The sequence below is a fragment of the Ctenopharyngodon idella genome, chromosome 2 (assembly GCF_019924925.1).
Source record: "Ctenopharyngodon idella isolate HZGC_01 chromosome 2, HZGC01, whole genome shotgun sequence".
Classification (NCBI taxonomy): Eukaryota; Metazoa; Chordata; class Actinopteri; order Cypriniformes; family Xenocyprididae; genus Ctenopharyngodon; species Ctenopharyngodon idella.
Genome location: NC_067221.1, coordinates 20778825 through 20791822, shown reverse-complemented (window position 1 = coordinate 20791822; position 12998 = coordinate 20778825). Strand labels below are relative to the sequence as shown.

Below are 12998 nucleotides of genomic sequence, written 5' to 3'. Positions count from 1 at the left end.
TGTAATTAGTTTATCTGCCCACTGGTACTGGTTGTAGTATTCTGACAGTGTCGTTCCTGTGCCGTCTGGATTCAGATAAGCAAATGAAGTGAGATGTTCATCCTGGGAATCTTAATGTCTTCCTTACAGAGTACAAACAGGATCTCTAAATTACACAGGGCAAAAAAGCAATGCAAAATACTGATTTGAGAGTCAAGAGCTGCTTTGGTTGAGTTTCACAAAGTCAGAAAGGCAATAAATCTTAAGAATGGAAGAGTTTATTCATTAAACACACTTCCAGATTTAGGAAAAAAACATCATGAACAACACTACTGTCTCAAAAAGCCTAACAACAGGCCAGAAGAAAAAAAATATCAAGCATAACTGCTTTTAACATTCAACTTTCCAATCTAATCAGTTGGAATTAGAGCTGTCAAATTTAAAAACTGTGCAACAAAAAAATGAAGACTGATACCATAATTGGTTGTAGTGTAAGAACAAATGTCAAACTGTTGTCTTTACTGGAACAAAGACAGCATTGGTTTCAGCTGTGTCTTCTGAAAATCAGAAATACAGCATAGTCACAGTAAGGAACATGCAGCGTAACTGCTATTGGGGGGAAAAAATATGAGAACTATTTGAAAAGGAAATATTGAATGTCTTTTATACAAATTATGTGGTATCAGTCAAGAAAAACTGGAGGTTTTTAATCTTTTCAGGGTGTGTTCCTTGAGGAAAGACTTTCGACAGGTACAACATCGGTTTCCTGGTTACCACAAACTTGACTTTCTGTATTGAGCAAGCAGAACAGACAACTATATGAACAATATGGACAGCTAGAAGAAAGTTTTCACATTTTTCATTACTCTGGCAGCAAAGAAATTTTTTTGTCATAAAAAACTGACACCAACTGAATATATTAAAACCATCTAAGTGAGTATTAGGATGGTTATACTGTGATTATGTGCTTAAATTGTTAAACTTCAATAAAACATTTCATCATGTAAATAGAAATGTTATATACATATATATAATCTGATGAGATAATCATTATATTTTATTAAAAAGGTTAACTAATTTCAAATCATTATAATGTATCTACCAAGACACTTTGAAATACAGCAAAACGCTGAACAATGATTTCAGATTTTGCTAGGTACCAAGTGCTGTTATTTTATCAAAATAATCCATCATATTTTAGCTGCTGAATATTTAAAAATCACTGATTATGAGTGATATTTAAGTTCATTGTAATACACACAGCCAACAACAGGAAAAAACATTATTTTAAAGAGGCCATATGATGCTATTTTAAAAGTTAATTGTTTTGTTTATTAAGTGTAATAGAATAGGTTAAAATGCTTTAATAATCAAAAACCACATTATTTTTCACATACTGTACATTAATCCAGCACCTCTATTCCCAGTCTGTCTGAAACACTCTGATTGCATTTCTATAAAGCTCTTTTGGGAAAGCCCAGAGTGCTCTGATTGGCCATCTAACCTAGTGCTTTGTGATTGGCCAAAGACCTCAAGCATGTGCTGGAAACGTAACGGCCCTTATAATAGCGAGTTTCTGCTTCTAAGGTTTCTAAAGCCTTGATTTCATCTGTTTTCAGAAGGCCAAACAAAGGCATAAGACATAAGCGTCTCCACGATATGATGACAACACTTCAATTCACGGAAGCCTCATCTTCTCTCTTTGCGTATGCCTTTGGGCGGGTATTATGCTAATATTTCACAATGTGACACGAATGTTTGGTTTGTGGAAGTAATATTTGGACTTCGATCGAGGAGTTTTAGGTAGGTCAGGATTAGTGTTCTCAGTTAGGATAAATCCTAACACTATAGTGGGACACTATGAGCTTTGTAACTTTGCAGATACATGCACAAACGTTACACACTAAAGAAAAAGGAAAACATTCAAACGCATCATATAGCCTCTTTAAGTGGAAGTGTTTTTCCTTACACTTAGATCATTGGAATAATCAACAATGTAATAAAAAATTTTTTAATACCTGAGACACTTGCAGCTTGAGGAGGAACCTCAGATCGTCTTTGCTCTCCATTCACGTGACACTGGAAACGTTCATCTCTTAGCCCTGGATATTGGGGGTACGGACTATACTGCGGAACATGGATCTCCAGAAAACACAAGAACAGGACATGCATACTTATATACACCAGCAGGGTTTTGGTGAGAAAATCTGGAATTGACCTAAACTTTAAAGGAACATTCATGAACATGATCTTCCTCTTTAAAAGGGTTAGTTCACCCAAAAATGACATTTGTCATTAATTACTCACCCTCATGTCGTTCCAAACCCGCAAGATCTTCGTTCATCTTCAGAACACAAATTAAGATATTTTTGATGAAATCCGAGGTTTTATATCTCTCTCAGAAAGCAAAAAAATTACCACATTAAAGGTACAGAGAAGTAGTAAAGACATCGTTAAAATAGTCAACGTGACTACAGTGGCTCAACCTTAATGTTATGAAGCGACGAGAATACTTTTTTGCGCAAAACCAAAACAAAAATAATGACTTTATTCAACAATTTTTCCTCTTCCCTTTCAGTCTGCTTTTTATGGGAGAGAAAAAAAACCTCTTGGATTTCATCAAAATATCTTAATTTGTGTTCTGAAGATGAATGACATGAGGGTGAGTAATTAATGACAGAAATTTCATTTTTGGGTGAACTAACCCTTTAAGGCACATTCACACCAAGAACAATAACTACATTATATAACTATATTATATCGCTCTGTTTATTCTAAATGCGTGCTGCAATTTTATCATCTGCCACTTTAAATTCTCATGCTTTTTAAAGCAGGATGGAACCTAATTGGCTGTCAATGTTTTTATCGTTCATTGGCTGGAAAAAAAAACGTTCTGAAAGTGATTCCAACAATATCATTCTTCCATGCCGTTATTGTTATAGTTGTGGTGTGGACTCTGCTATTCTTTTGTATATATCAAACTACAATTACTTTTCTATTGATTACATGTTATTCTCACAATGGCAGCAAATTATTCATAATTCATTGATTGAGCCACTAGTAATGTGACTATCACTGAAAACTGAGACCCACACAGCATTTGATGGCTGGATTTACAGAAATCATTTCACTTTTGTGTTTTCTCAACATTGCAACATTGCACATCTAATCAGCTCCTGACGAACACATTAAATTATTATTTGAATTATCACTCAGTGAGCCATTTAATCATGTATTACTGTCTCTGGGCTTTTGTCTTCCAAACACATTAAAATGTACAAATTCACATCATTTCCTATTTACATGCAATGCAGAGATTTCCCAACTTTTTTGTCAGCTGAACCTATTTTCCTCAATATATTAAGCCCTTAATTTTTAAGTTAATAAGTTAGGTCAATAATAATAATAAATGATAAAATGAAGTTCACAGTTCTCTGATGTCAGGTAAAGGTTTCATGACATGCAGGTAAACAAATTTTATTTTTTAAAATCTTTTTTAGTAAATGTTTTATTTTGATGTGTTTTTATTTCAAAATTATTATTTTTTAATGAATGAATTAATTAATTTTTTATAGCTTTTCAACAAACCCCCTGCAGTTCCTTCATGAACCCCAGTCTGGGAAACCCTGATGTAATGTAATATTTAATGCACTTCATGTTGTTGATAACAAAGAATGGAATATATTTTCTTTCTCTTTGTATTATATTAATATGGTTCAAGATTATCCTATTCAAATCAATGTAATAAACAAGTTAGGTCAAAAGTAATCAAAAAGTAGTCAGAATACATTATCTAAAATGAGCAATCTAGGTTACATTATTAACAACAATTTCTGTCATGTAATTTGGAATCAGTAACTGACTACAATTTGTAATGTACCCATCACTGGCTACAATACTGTCAGCTGTAGCCTGATGCTGCAGAACCACCATCTGTGCAGATTGTGGAAAATAAAGTGAATAGAAATAAGGACATCAAAGAAGTTAAACTAGCTTTGGGTTTTCAAGCTTTTTTAAACCTCTCACACAGTCGACTGCAGAAGATAAAGAGAACAAGAAATAGACATAATTAATCTTTTTTTCCTCGTTTTTCTTAAAAGTGAGAGCAGCCCAAAGAATTATTGTGACAATGTGAAGTCCCTTGATCAGAAGTTTGGGTGAAAAGATTAAAAAGTTTTTAAGTGTAACAATGAAAAAGAGCAAATGAATAATCACACTGCCATTCAAAGGTTTGTGGTCGGTAATGTTTTTGAAAGAAGTCTCACCAATGCTGTTTTATTTGATCACAAATACAGTCAAAACAGTAATATTGTAAAATATTTAAATTTGAATATATTTAAAATGTAATTTATTCCTGTGATCAAAGCTGAACTTTCAGTATTATTACTCCAGTCTTCAGTGTCACATGATCCTTCAGAAATCTTTCTAATATGATTATTTGATGCTTAAGAAACATGTCTTGTTATCAATGTTGAAAACAGTTGTGCTGGTAATTTTTTTGCAATGATGCTATTTTTCAGGATTGTTTGACGAATAGAATGTTCAAAAGAACAGCATTTATTTTAAATAGAAATCTTTTGTAACATTATTAATATCTTTACTGTCACTTTTGATCATTTTAATGCGTCCTTGAGGAATAAAAGTATTAATTTCTTTAAAAAATCTTCCTAACCCTAAACTTTTGAATGGTAGTGTATGTATCAAAAGACAATGTTGCCTCTGTCCTACTAACATAATAGTTTGTAGGCATTTTTATGAGTGCCACTGCAGAACAACCATGCCTGTGGAACATACTTGCCATTCCCGAGTCTCCAGTGGATGAGACAGCGCTCCTGGTGGCAAGGGAACAAATCCAACTTGTTCCCTGAAGGCTCCTGGTGCAGGTGGTCTCAGGCTCACCAGCACCGCCGGGAACATGTATCTGTCCGGGTAATGCGGATGCAAGGGAAGAGGGATTGCGAACATCTCTGCAGGATAGATTTGCCCTGGGATTGCCTCTGTAATTATGTACTCTCCAGGAAAAGGTGGTGAGTCTGTGGATATATGCAGTATTATACAATATTTGGTAACACTTTATAATATTTTTTAACATTAACACACATTATTCAATGCTTTTGTGAATTCATTACACTGTAAAAATGTTTTGCCATGTAACAAAAAATAGTTAATTTTAACTAACTTTATGCAAATGAATGAAGTGGGTGAGACTATACAGCCAATCGCCTTTTTGATAGACGACCGGAAGTCCCGCCTTACAACTAAAAGAGACAACGCCTGTTTGTTTCTGGGATGTATATTGGTCTACATATTAACTCGACCGAGCTGAATTAGCTGCATAATTTATTTTAGTAAAATGGACCTCCAAAATGGCTAGATGGACTAAGTAAGTTAAACACAGCCCGGAACGAGATGCCAGCGTTATGAATATGCCCGCCAAGTGAACAAGCTTTCAACAGGGTAACGTTAGAAGGTAAAAATCACCGTTTAAGACCTACACGAATGAATTGCATCAATCTGTTCATAAAGAACAAACCCATACAATTTAAAAATAAATCATGCATCTCGGATTATTTTATTTAATTAAACGGGCACACATTTAACAATACAGCTGATCAACAACAAAAGGCTAACTGCAAGTTTAAAATACTTGAGATTTTATATATATATATATATATATATATATATATATAATTATAAACATGGCCGAAAATACATCAAAACTCGTATTTTGAAATGTTTATGCGTTACTAAAAGTTGCTCATTTACAACGATGAAGGAGCTATAATAATATCTACAACATATTACAATATAAACACCATAAAGTAAACATTGTCATAGTTCATCAACAGTGTATTAAGCAATTCACGTTACTAAAAAAAAAAAAAAAAAAAAAAAAAAATGCACTGTTTGAAAACCGCGAGACTGGAGCTGAACTAGGTCAACAGCGCCGCGTTTAAGGAATCAAATCATCGAAATGTAAAGTTTAATAGTAACACTTTACAATAAGCTCTTTTTTTTTTTTTTTTTTTTTAACATTAGTTAATGTATTAACTATCATGAACTAACAATGAGTAATACATTTGTTACCGTGGCCTGTTTATAAATCTTTGTATGTTAGTTAATAAAAGTTCATTGTTTGTTCATGTTAGTTCACAGTGCATTAATGTTAACAAATACAACTTTTGGTTTTAATAAATGTTGCAATTAACATTAAATTGAAATGAATAAATGCTGTAGAAGTATTGTTCATTCTTAGTTCATGTTAACTAAAGTAGTTAATGTTAACTAATGAAACCTTATTGTAAAGTGTTACCAGTTTAATAATCACACTAGAACTTTTAAAATGATAATTAATACTTTTCTTATACCATTTAAGATATTTAAGACTTTTCTGACCTTAAATTTGATCAAACTAAATTTATAAGACATTTTAAGGACTCGCGCGAACCCCAATTAAGTTAGAAAAAGTAATTTTTAAAAGTGCACATTTATTTATTTTCAATAATGCTACAAAGTGCATTTGCAATGCTTGAAAATATTTTGTACATGTCATTACCTTTTGATTCATTTTTTTTTATTAACGTTACATGAAATGTTTACATGATACAAGATTTTCTGTAGCCTTGTGGAAGGTAAAGTTTGATCCCTTTTTATTTATAGTAGTAATATTAGTTATACAATTTTTTCCCCTAATTATTTAGATGTATTATATAATGTTTTACTTGTGTTAATAACAGTAAAATAAAAGTAACAGATTTTAGAAACAAGCTGTAATAAGAGTCACTGGTTAAATTAACTTTATATAAAATGGTGTAGCCTAGTGGTTAGACAATTTAAACATAAAGTTTGTAACTGTTAGTTGACATAAAAGGATTACTAATTAGAAATTAAGGTTTTAAAAACAGTTGTGTTTAATGACAAGAAAGCACAAACCTCCATGAACGCCGCTCGGAGCGCTCGGTCCCGCCGGTGTCTTCTGATCACAAAAAACCGCGCCCAAGCTAACGGAACCGCGCGTGCCTTCAGGTGCGCGGAGGTCAATGTACGTTTTATCGCCTGTGACATCTCGACTAACGGGGCGCTTTAATAGCATTCTCCTTTCTTGCGTTGACGTCGGTTTCGCCGTTTGCTCCGTTAGTGGAAGAATTATTACCCGTAGAGACCGTTTTTCTGTCAGATAGAGCAGTCTGCTCGGTACGATCGGTACTCGGTGACTCGTTTCCCTGAACGGATTTGATCCGTCTTTGAGATGCCAGGATTTTCGTCCTCTCGTTGATGAGAGAACACTTCCAGCACAAGCATTGCCTAAACTGACATTTTCCCGAATGGCCTTTTAACTGGACGACGAAGCCATGGTTCCGACATCTGGCACATTTCGGGCTGCGCGCCGGATTTTTCTGCAGTTATTCGATCATTTGGTGCCGCTGGTGGAATATTTGCCATCGCCAAAGACATGAATATCAGTATAAATAATAGTTTGAAATGGCTATTTAATGTGTCACATTTGAATAAATTTCGTTTGCAGGGGTGTGTCCAAAAAAAAAAAAAAAAAAAAAAAATCACGTGATGCTAAGTGGCGTGAGACTTTCAGTGTCTGGAAATGGCAGACAGTGGAATTCCCCCTACAACTCGATGTAACTATTCTGACTTGGCATTTTTACCCCACGAAGCACATTTATGACAAACTGACAGAATTTGAATCTTTTAATTTTATATTCTACAAAAAATAATTAAAATATGATTGATGTGGATTACAATTGGGCATGTAACCTAGCCTAATACTTGGAAATATCTGACCTAAATGGTAGACAAAACCATAAGTGGTTAAAAAAAAAAAAAAAAAAATGTTGTATTTTGAAATACATCAATGAAGAAGCTCAAGTATAAGCTAAAACCCTTTGTTTTTTTTTTGTTTTTTTAAATACTTTTGTTCAGATGTTCTGTAAATTAGAATTTCCGATATTTGATTTTTGTCACAAGTTTGTTTGTTTGTTTGTTTGTTTTTCGAAAGACATGTTTTCAGTTTTCTGTGAGGCAACCCTGAGTAGTCAAATCATGACATCTTCATCTAATTACTCTTAGTTGTATTTTTTACATGTCACAGAGCTTAAAAAAACCCCAGAATCCAGTCTTTTGGTTTTAGTTCGCACAATGCAGAGCATCTAATCATTGTTCATCATTAATGAACAAAATATCACATGAAAACATATTGCCCGCAACAGTGGAATTATTTGAATGCGTGTGTGTGTATATTCTGATCTAGATGCAATTAGGTAAATATAATTTTAAAGCATCTGCTCAAACTTTTTTTTTTTTTTTTTTTAACTTGTTATATACATTTTCTTTCAGTGGCATCTCTGTGTGTGTGTGTGTATGTGTGTATCCCTAAAGTGGATTGGCAGCCACCTGCTGGCAGTTTACATTATCTGGGTACATGCCAAGTTCATGACAATAGGGTCTTTGCCCCTGTAAATTTGTCCCTTTGAATACTTTGTTGTGGTTGGCTACATACATTTAAGCAGTCGGGGGAGGGGTTCGGCCCTATCTTACTGCTATTTAAATGACTGATTATCCTGTCAGGATCGCTCTGGCCTAGTTTTGACTGACAGAATTGTTCATGTTGGCACAGTGCCACAGATGCAGTCTATATAACTGTAACTCTTTTACAAGGTCACCTAACCCCATTATCCTAATAAGGGTTATAATTAATGCAATTTAAAAACTGATCATCTCATACTTTTTCTTCCTTTTTGTATATTGCTTCAGGGTGAGTCATTTCTGAGGATATGCACGTGAACATATACCGGAGGGGTGGTGCTAGGTTTCATGAGATTTTTAGGCTAAGGGGGCATTTACATGACACCGTTTTATGCATTTTGGCCATTCATTTACACAACAGTGAGGTTTTGGGGGCATTAAAATGCAAACATTTCAAAAAAAGGGGATTCAAAGTGGAAGTTTTGAAAAATAAGATACCGTTACCATCTCTGTGTAAACTACAAAAACACGAATTTGTGAAAACGGTGAGGTCATGCGCATTCCTTGTTCAGTCTATAGGCACGTAGTGTTTCTTTACAAAGTGACTTCGCCAACTACTGGCCTGGCATTCACAATACTGCATTTTTAGTCATTTTGTGGATCTGTGTGAACAGGGATCATTTTGACAATGTTGTCGTCTGTATCCCAGATAACACAGTATCTGTAAGATGTCTGCTAAAGATTTGGAGATCTGGAAAACATCTGCTGTGTAAATATATCCATTGAACATCTTAGGCCCCGTTTACGCTAGTGCGTTTTGCTACGGTTACACCTGTCATTTACAGTACACCGGCATTTTCGAACCTCGAAAACAGAGACTTTTGAAAACGCTGTGGACCCCGTTTTAGTTTGAAAACGCAGGGATTGCATTTCAGTATAAACGGACTAAAACGGAGACTTTTGAAAACGATGGCGTGGCTGCCCACGTTTGCTCTGCGTATCCTTGACGACCGTGTAAACAATAACATGGAGAGTGAACTGCAATCCTTGCTGGCTTTGTCATTTTTAGCAGCCATTGTGCAGTAAAACTCTGCATTTGAGTTTACACTTGTATGCGCATGCGCAGTGTGCGTGAATGTCATGTGACGTGTTTTTGGCCGTGTAGTGTAGATGGAGATTGTTTCTGAAATGCTGTGGAAATGCCAGTGTAGACAAGAATCGTTTTCATTTTGAAAGGCTGTTTTAAAACAAAAATGCACTAGTGTAAACGGGCCTTAGAATGATACATACATTCTAAACCATAAACATCTTAAAGACGTCTATATGACATCTGACAGGAGACGTCTTATACCCAGGTGAAAAAAAAGTACATTTCTATAATGTACTTAAAGTGCTCTATTTTCATGCGCTAATTTTGTACTTAATATACTAAAATTTCTTCTTTAGTACTTCTTAAGATAATCTTAAGAGCATCTAAGTGTACTCAACTCTGCTATTTTGAGACACCATGAAATATGAACTAAAATGTGCTTTTTTAATATACTATCTCTGTATTTAAAAAATGTATTTAGTTACCACTTATAGTATACTTAAACCCATAGTGTACTACAAGTGGTAACTACATTTTTTAAAATACAGAGGTAGTATATTAAAAGCACATTTTAGTTCATATTTCATGGTGTCTCAAAATAGCAGAGTTGAGTACACTTAGATGTTCTTAAGATTATCTTAAGTGCTAAAGAAGAATTTTTAGTATATTAAGTACAAAATTAGTGCGTGAAAATAGAGCACATTAATTACATTATAGAAGTGTACTTTTTTTTTTCACCTGGGTAGATGTATTGCAGATTAGCAAACACTCAAATAAATACATCTGGCAGATGTACAGTAAATGCAGACATCAAATAGACGTCTCCGAGATGTTTGTGTGCTAATCAGGGATGCGAAACTTTTCAAAAATGGAAAGTAAAAATCATTTTTAGTACATTGTTGTCGTGTAAACATAGTATTGTACCCTTAATTATCCATGCACTCAATGTCTGTTTTCAATGTATCTGTTTGGAAATTCACAGGGAAAACTATATAATAAAGATTGAATGAACTGTAATATGTCACTTAGCATCAGTCAAATGAACAAATATAGTGAAATTTATGTTGCCAAAAATCTAGACCAACCACTCATTTTAATAGTTGCAAGTTACTCTTTAATAAATAAATATATTTAAAAAATCAAATAAAAGAAAACAATATTTGTTTTTATATATAAAATATATAACTTAAATTAAACAAATAAATACATTTGGGGTAAAGGGTTTTAAATTATGATACAAATCCCTGCAATATTAATAATACCATGACTGTTATATTGTTTTGACTCCTCCATGCCTCATTTTCTAGTAAATGGTGTTTGATAGCACACTACCCTTCAGTGCAGTTATTCATACTCGCTTACGTTTGATGTCGTCATTGATTCAAATTGCCAGTGAATCTATTGGAGATTCAGTGAAGGAGCGACGCCATCCGGACACGCTTTTGTTTGTGGATGAACACCTCCAACCCGTTTCGGAAATGTGGACAGAAATTGGGAAATTATTATTTTTTCATTTTTTACTTTCGGAATTCTACTCAGCAAAAGGTTTGTTGTATTCTCTTTGTTTGGACATGAAATTATCAGAAGCCTTTTTAATAGACGGAGTGAATGATGCTGTGTTGGTTATTTCGTGGATGCGCGAGACTACACTCTTGATTCTACACGGGCACATTGCAGCCTTGTGTTTCCACATTTCTGCCTGTAAACCCACACATAACACTTAATTACAAAGCTAATTTGCAAAACGAGTAAAATATTAAAGGTTGATGTGGAAGCATATGATTTATTGATTCATGAGCATCACCATCCTAATAGAAACATTGTCTGAAATAGCATTGAAAGAAAGAAAGATTTGTTCGTTTTCTTTGTCATGGCTTCTTTGAAGTGCGCGTGTAGTAATAGAGTTGCTGGTCAAAGCACATTGTGTTTAGATTTGCTCGGTTCAGTCATGTGTTATTGTGCTGTAGTAGATATATTGCGCTCCTTTCATGTGATGGTTGCAGGTTGTCTCGGATTGAGTGGAAGAGCAAATACACGACTGTAATTCTCTTCACTGTCGTTCTCAGGTACCGAAACTGGCACTGAGACGGAGTGCGAGGATGGACAGTTTCAGTGTAACAATAAGAGATGCATTCCCACCATATGGAGATGCGATGATGATGATGACTGCTCTGACAACAGCGATGAGGAGAACTGCCGTGAGTAGCGTTTACTCACTCTGACACACTTGTGAAAACAGCAGTCGTGCATAACGAGATGTCAACAGCAGTGATATTAAGACCAGACAAAAATGAGCCCACACGCATGAGCATTAATTCTTTGTTTAGTGACTTTCGAGCTGTTCAAATAATAACTTTGCGCTTGATTAAACTGATGTTTGCGCTGTGCATTAGTAACGGCATAAACAACACAAGAAAAAAGCATCAAAGCTATAATCAATGATTTAAAAAGCCTTCTCTAATTCTTTTCATGCTAGTGAATAGGAGTAACGGGATAGTTGTTCTCACACTCTTCACTCCAGTTATTCTAAGTAGAAACATGTATACATACACCACTAAGCAAATGTTTGGGGTCAATTATAACTGTTTTCTATTTTAACCTTTTAAATGAATAATAATAATTTATTCCTGTGATGGCAAAGCTGAATTTTATGAGCCATTACTCCTGTCTTCAGTGTCACATGATCCTTCAAAAATCATTCTAATATAATGATTTGCTAAAAAAAACAAAACAATTCTTATTATTATCAACATTGAAAACATTTGTGCTGCTTAAAGGGTTAGTTCACCCCAAAATTAAAATTCTGTCATTAATTACTCACCCTCATGTCGTTCCACACCCGTAAGACCTTCGTTCATCTTCAGAACACAAATTAAGATATTTTTGATAAAATCCGATGGCTCAGTGAGGCCTGCATTGCTTAGCAAGATAATTAACACTTTCAAATGCCCAGAAAGCTACTAAAGATGCATTTAAAACAGTTTATGTGACTACAGTGGTTTAACCTTAGTGTTATTAAGCGACGAGAATACTTTTTGTGCGCCAAAAAAACAAAATAATGACTTTATTCAACAATATCTAGTGATGGGCAAATTCAAAACACTGCTTCATGAAGCTTGGAAGCTTTACGAATCTTTTGTTTCGAATCAGTGGTTCGGAGCGTGTTTCAAACTGCCAAAGTCACGTGATTTCAGTAAACGAGGCTTCGTTACGTCATAAGTGTTTTGAAATGTTTCGAAATTTCAATGGTTCACGTGAATTTGGCAGTTTGAAAGTGTTAATTATCTTGCTGTCAATGGAGGCCTCACTGAGCCATTGCATTTTATCAAAAATATCTCAATTTGTGTTCCGAAGATTAACGAAGGTCTTACGGGTGTGGAACGACATGAGAGTGAGTAATTAATGACAGAATTTTCATTTTTGGGTGAACTAACCCTTTAACATTTTTGTG

The 12998-nt window shown here is 34.4% G+C and overlaps 1 protein-coding gene and 1 long non-coding RNA gene across 3 annotated transcripts in view; one reads left to right on the top strand and one right to left on the bottom strand.

Annotated features, from left to right (window-relative positions):
* Nucleotides 1-241: 241 nt before the first annotated feature.
* Nucleotides 242-7702, bottom strand: LOC127523373 (uncharacterized). Its single transcript, XR_007932858.1, has 4 exons — nt 6913-7702; nt 4774-5012; nt 1998-2121; nt 242-768 (listed from the first exon to the last, which is right to left on the bottom strand). It is a non-coding gene; the product is annotated as an uncharacterized LOC127523373 (long non-coding RNA).
* Nucleotides 7703-10955: 3253 nt separating this feature from the next.
* Nucleotides 10956-12998, top strand: part of LOC127523179 (low-density lipoprotein receptor-related protein 8-like) — a 108851-nt gene continuing 106808 nt past the window's right edge. For both annotated transcript variants that reach the window (XM_051913607.1, XM_051913599.1), the window contains exons 1-2: nt 10956-11092; nt 11614-11745. In XM_051913607.1, coding sequence (XP_051769567.1) covers nt 11026-11092; nt 11614-11745 — 199 coding nt within the window. In that variant the 5' untranslated portion in view covers nt 10956-11025. The remainder of the gene's footprint in view (nt 11093-11613; nt 11746-12998) is intronic.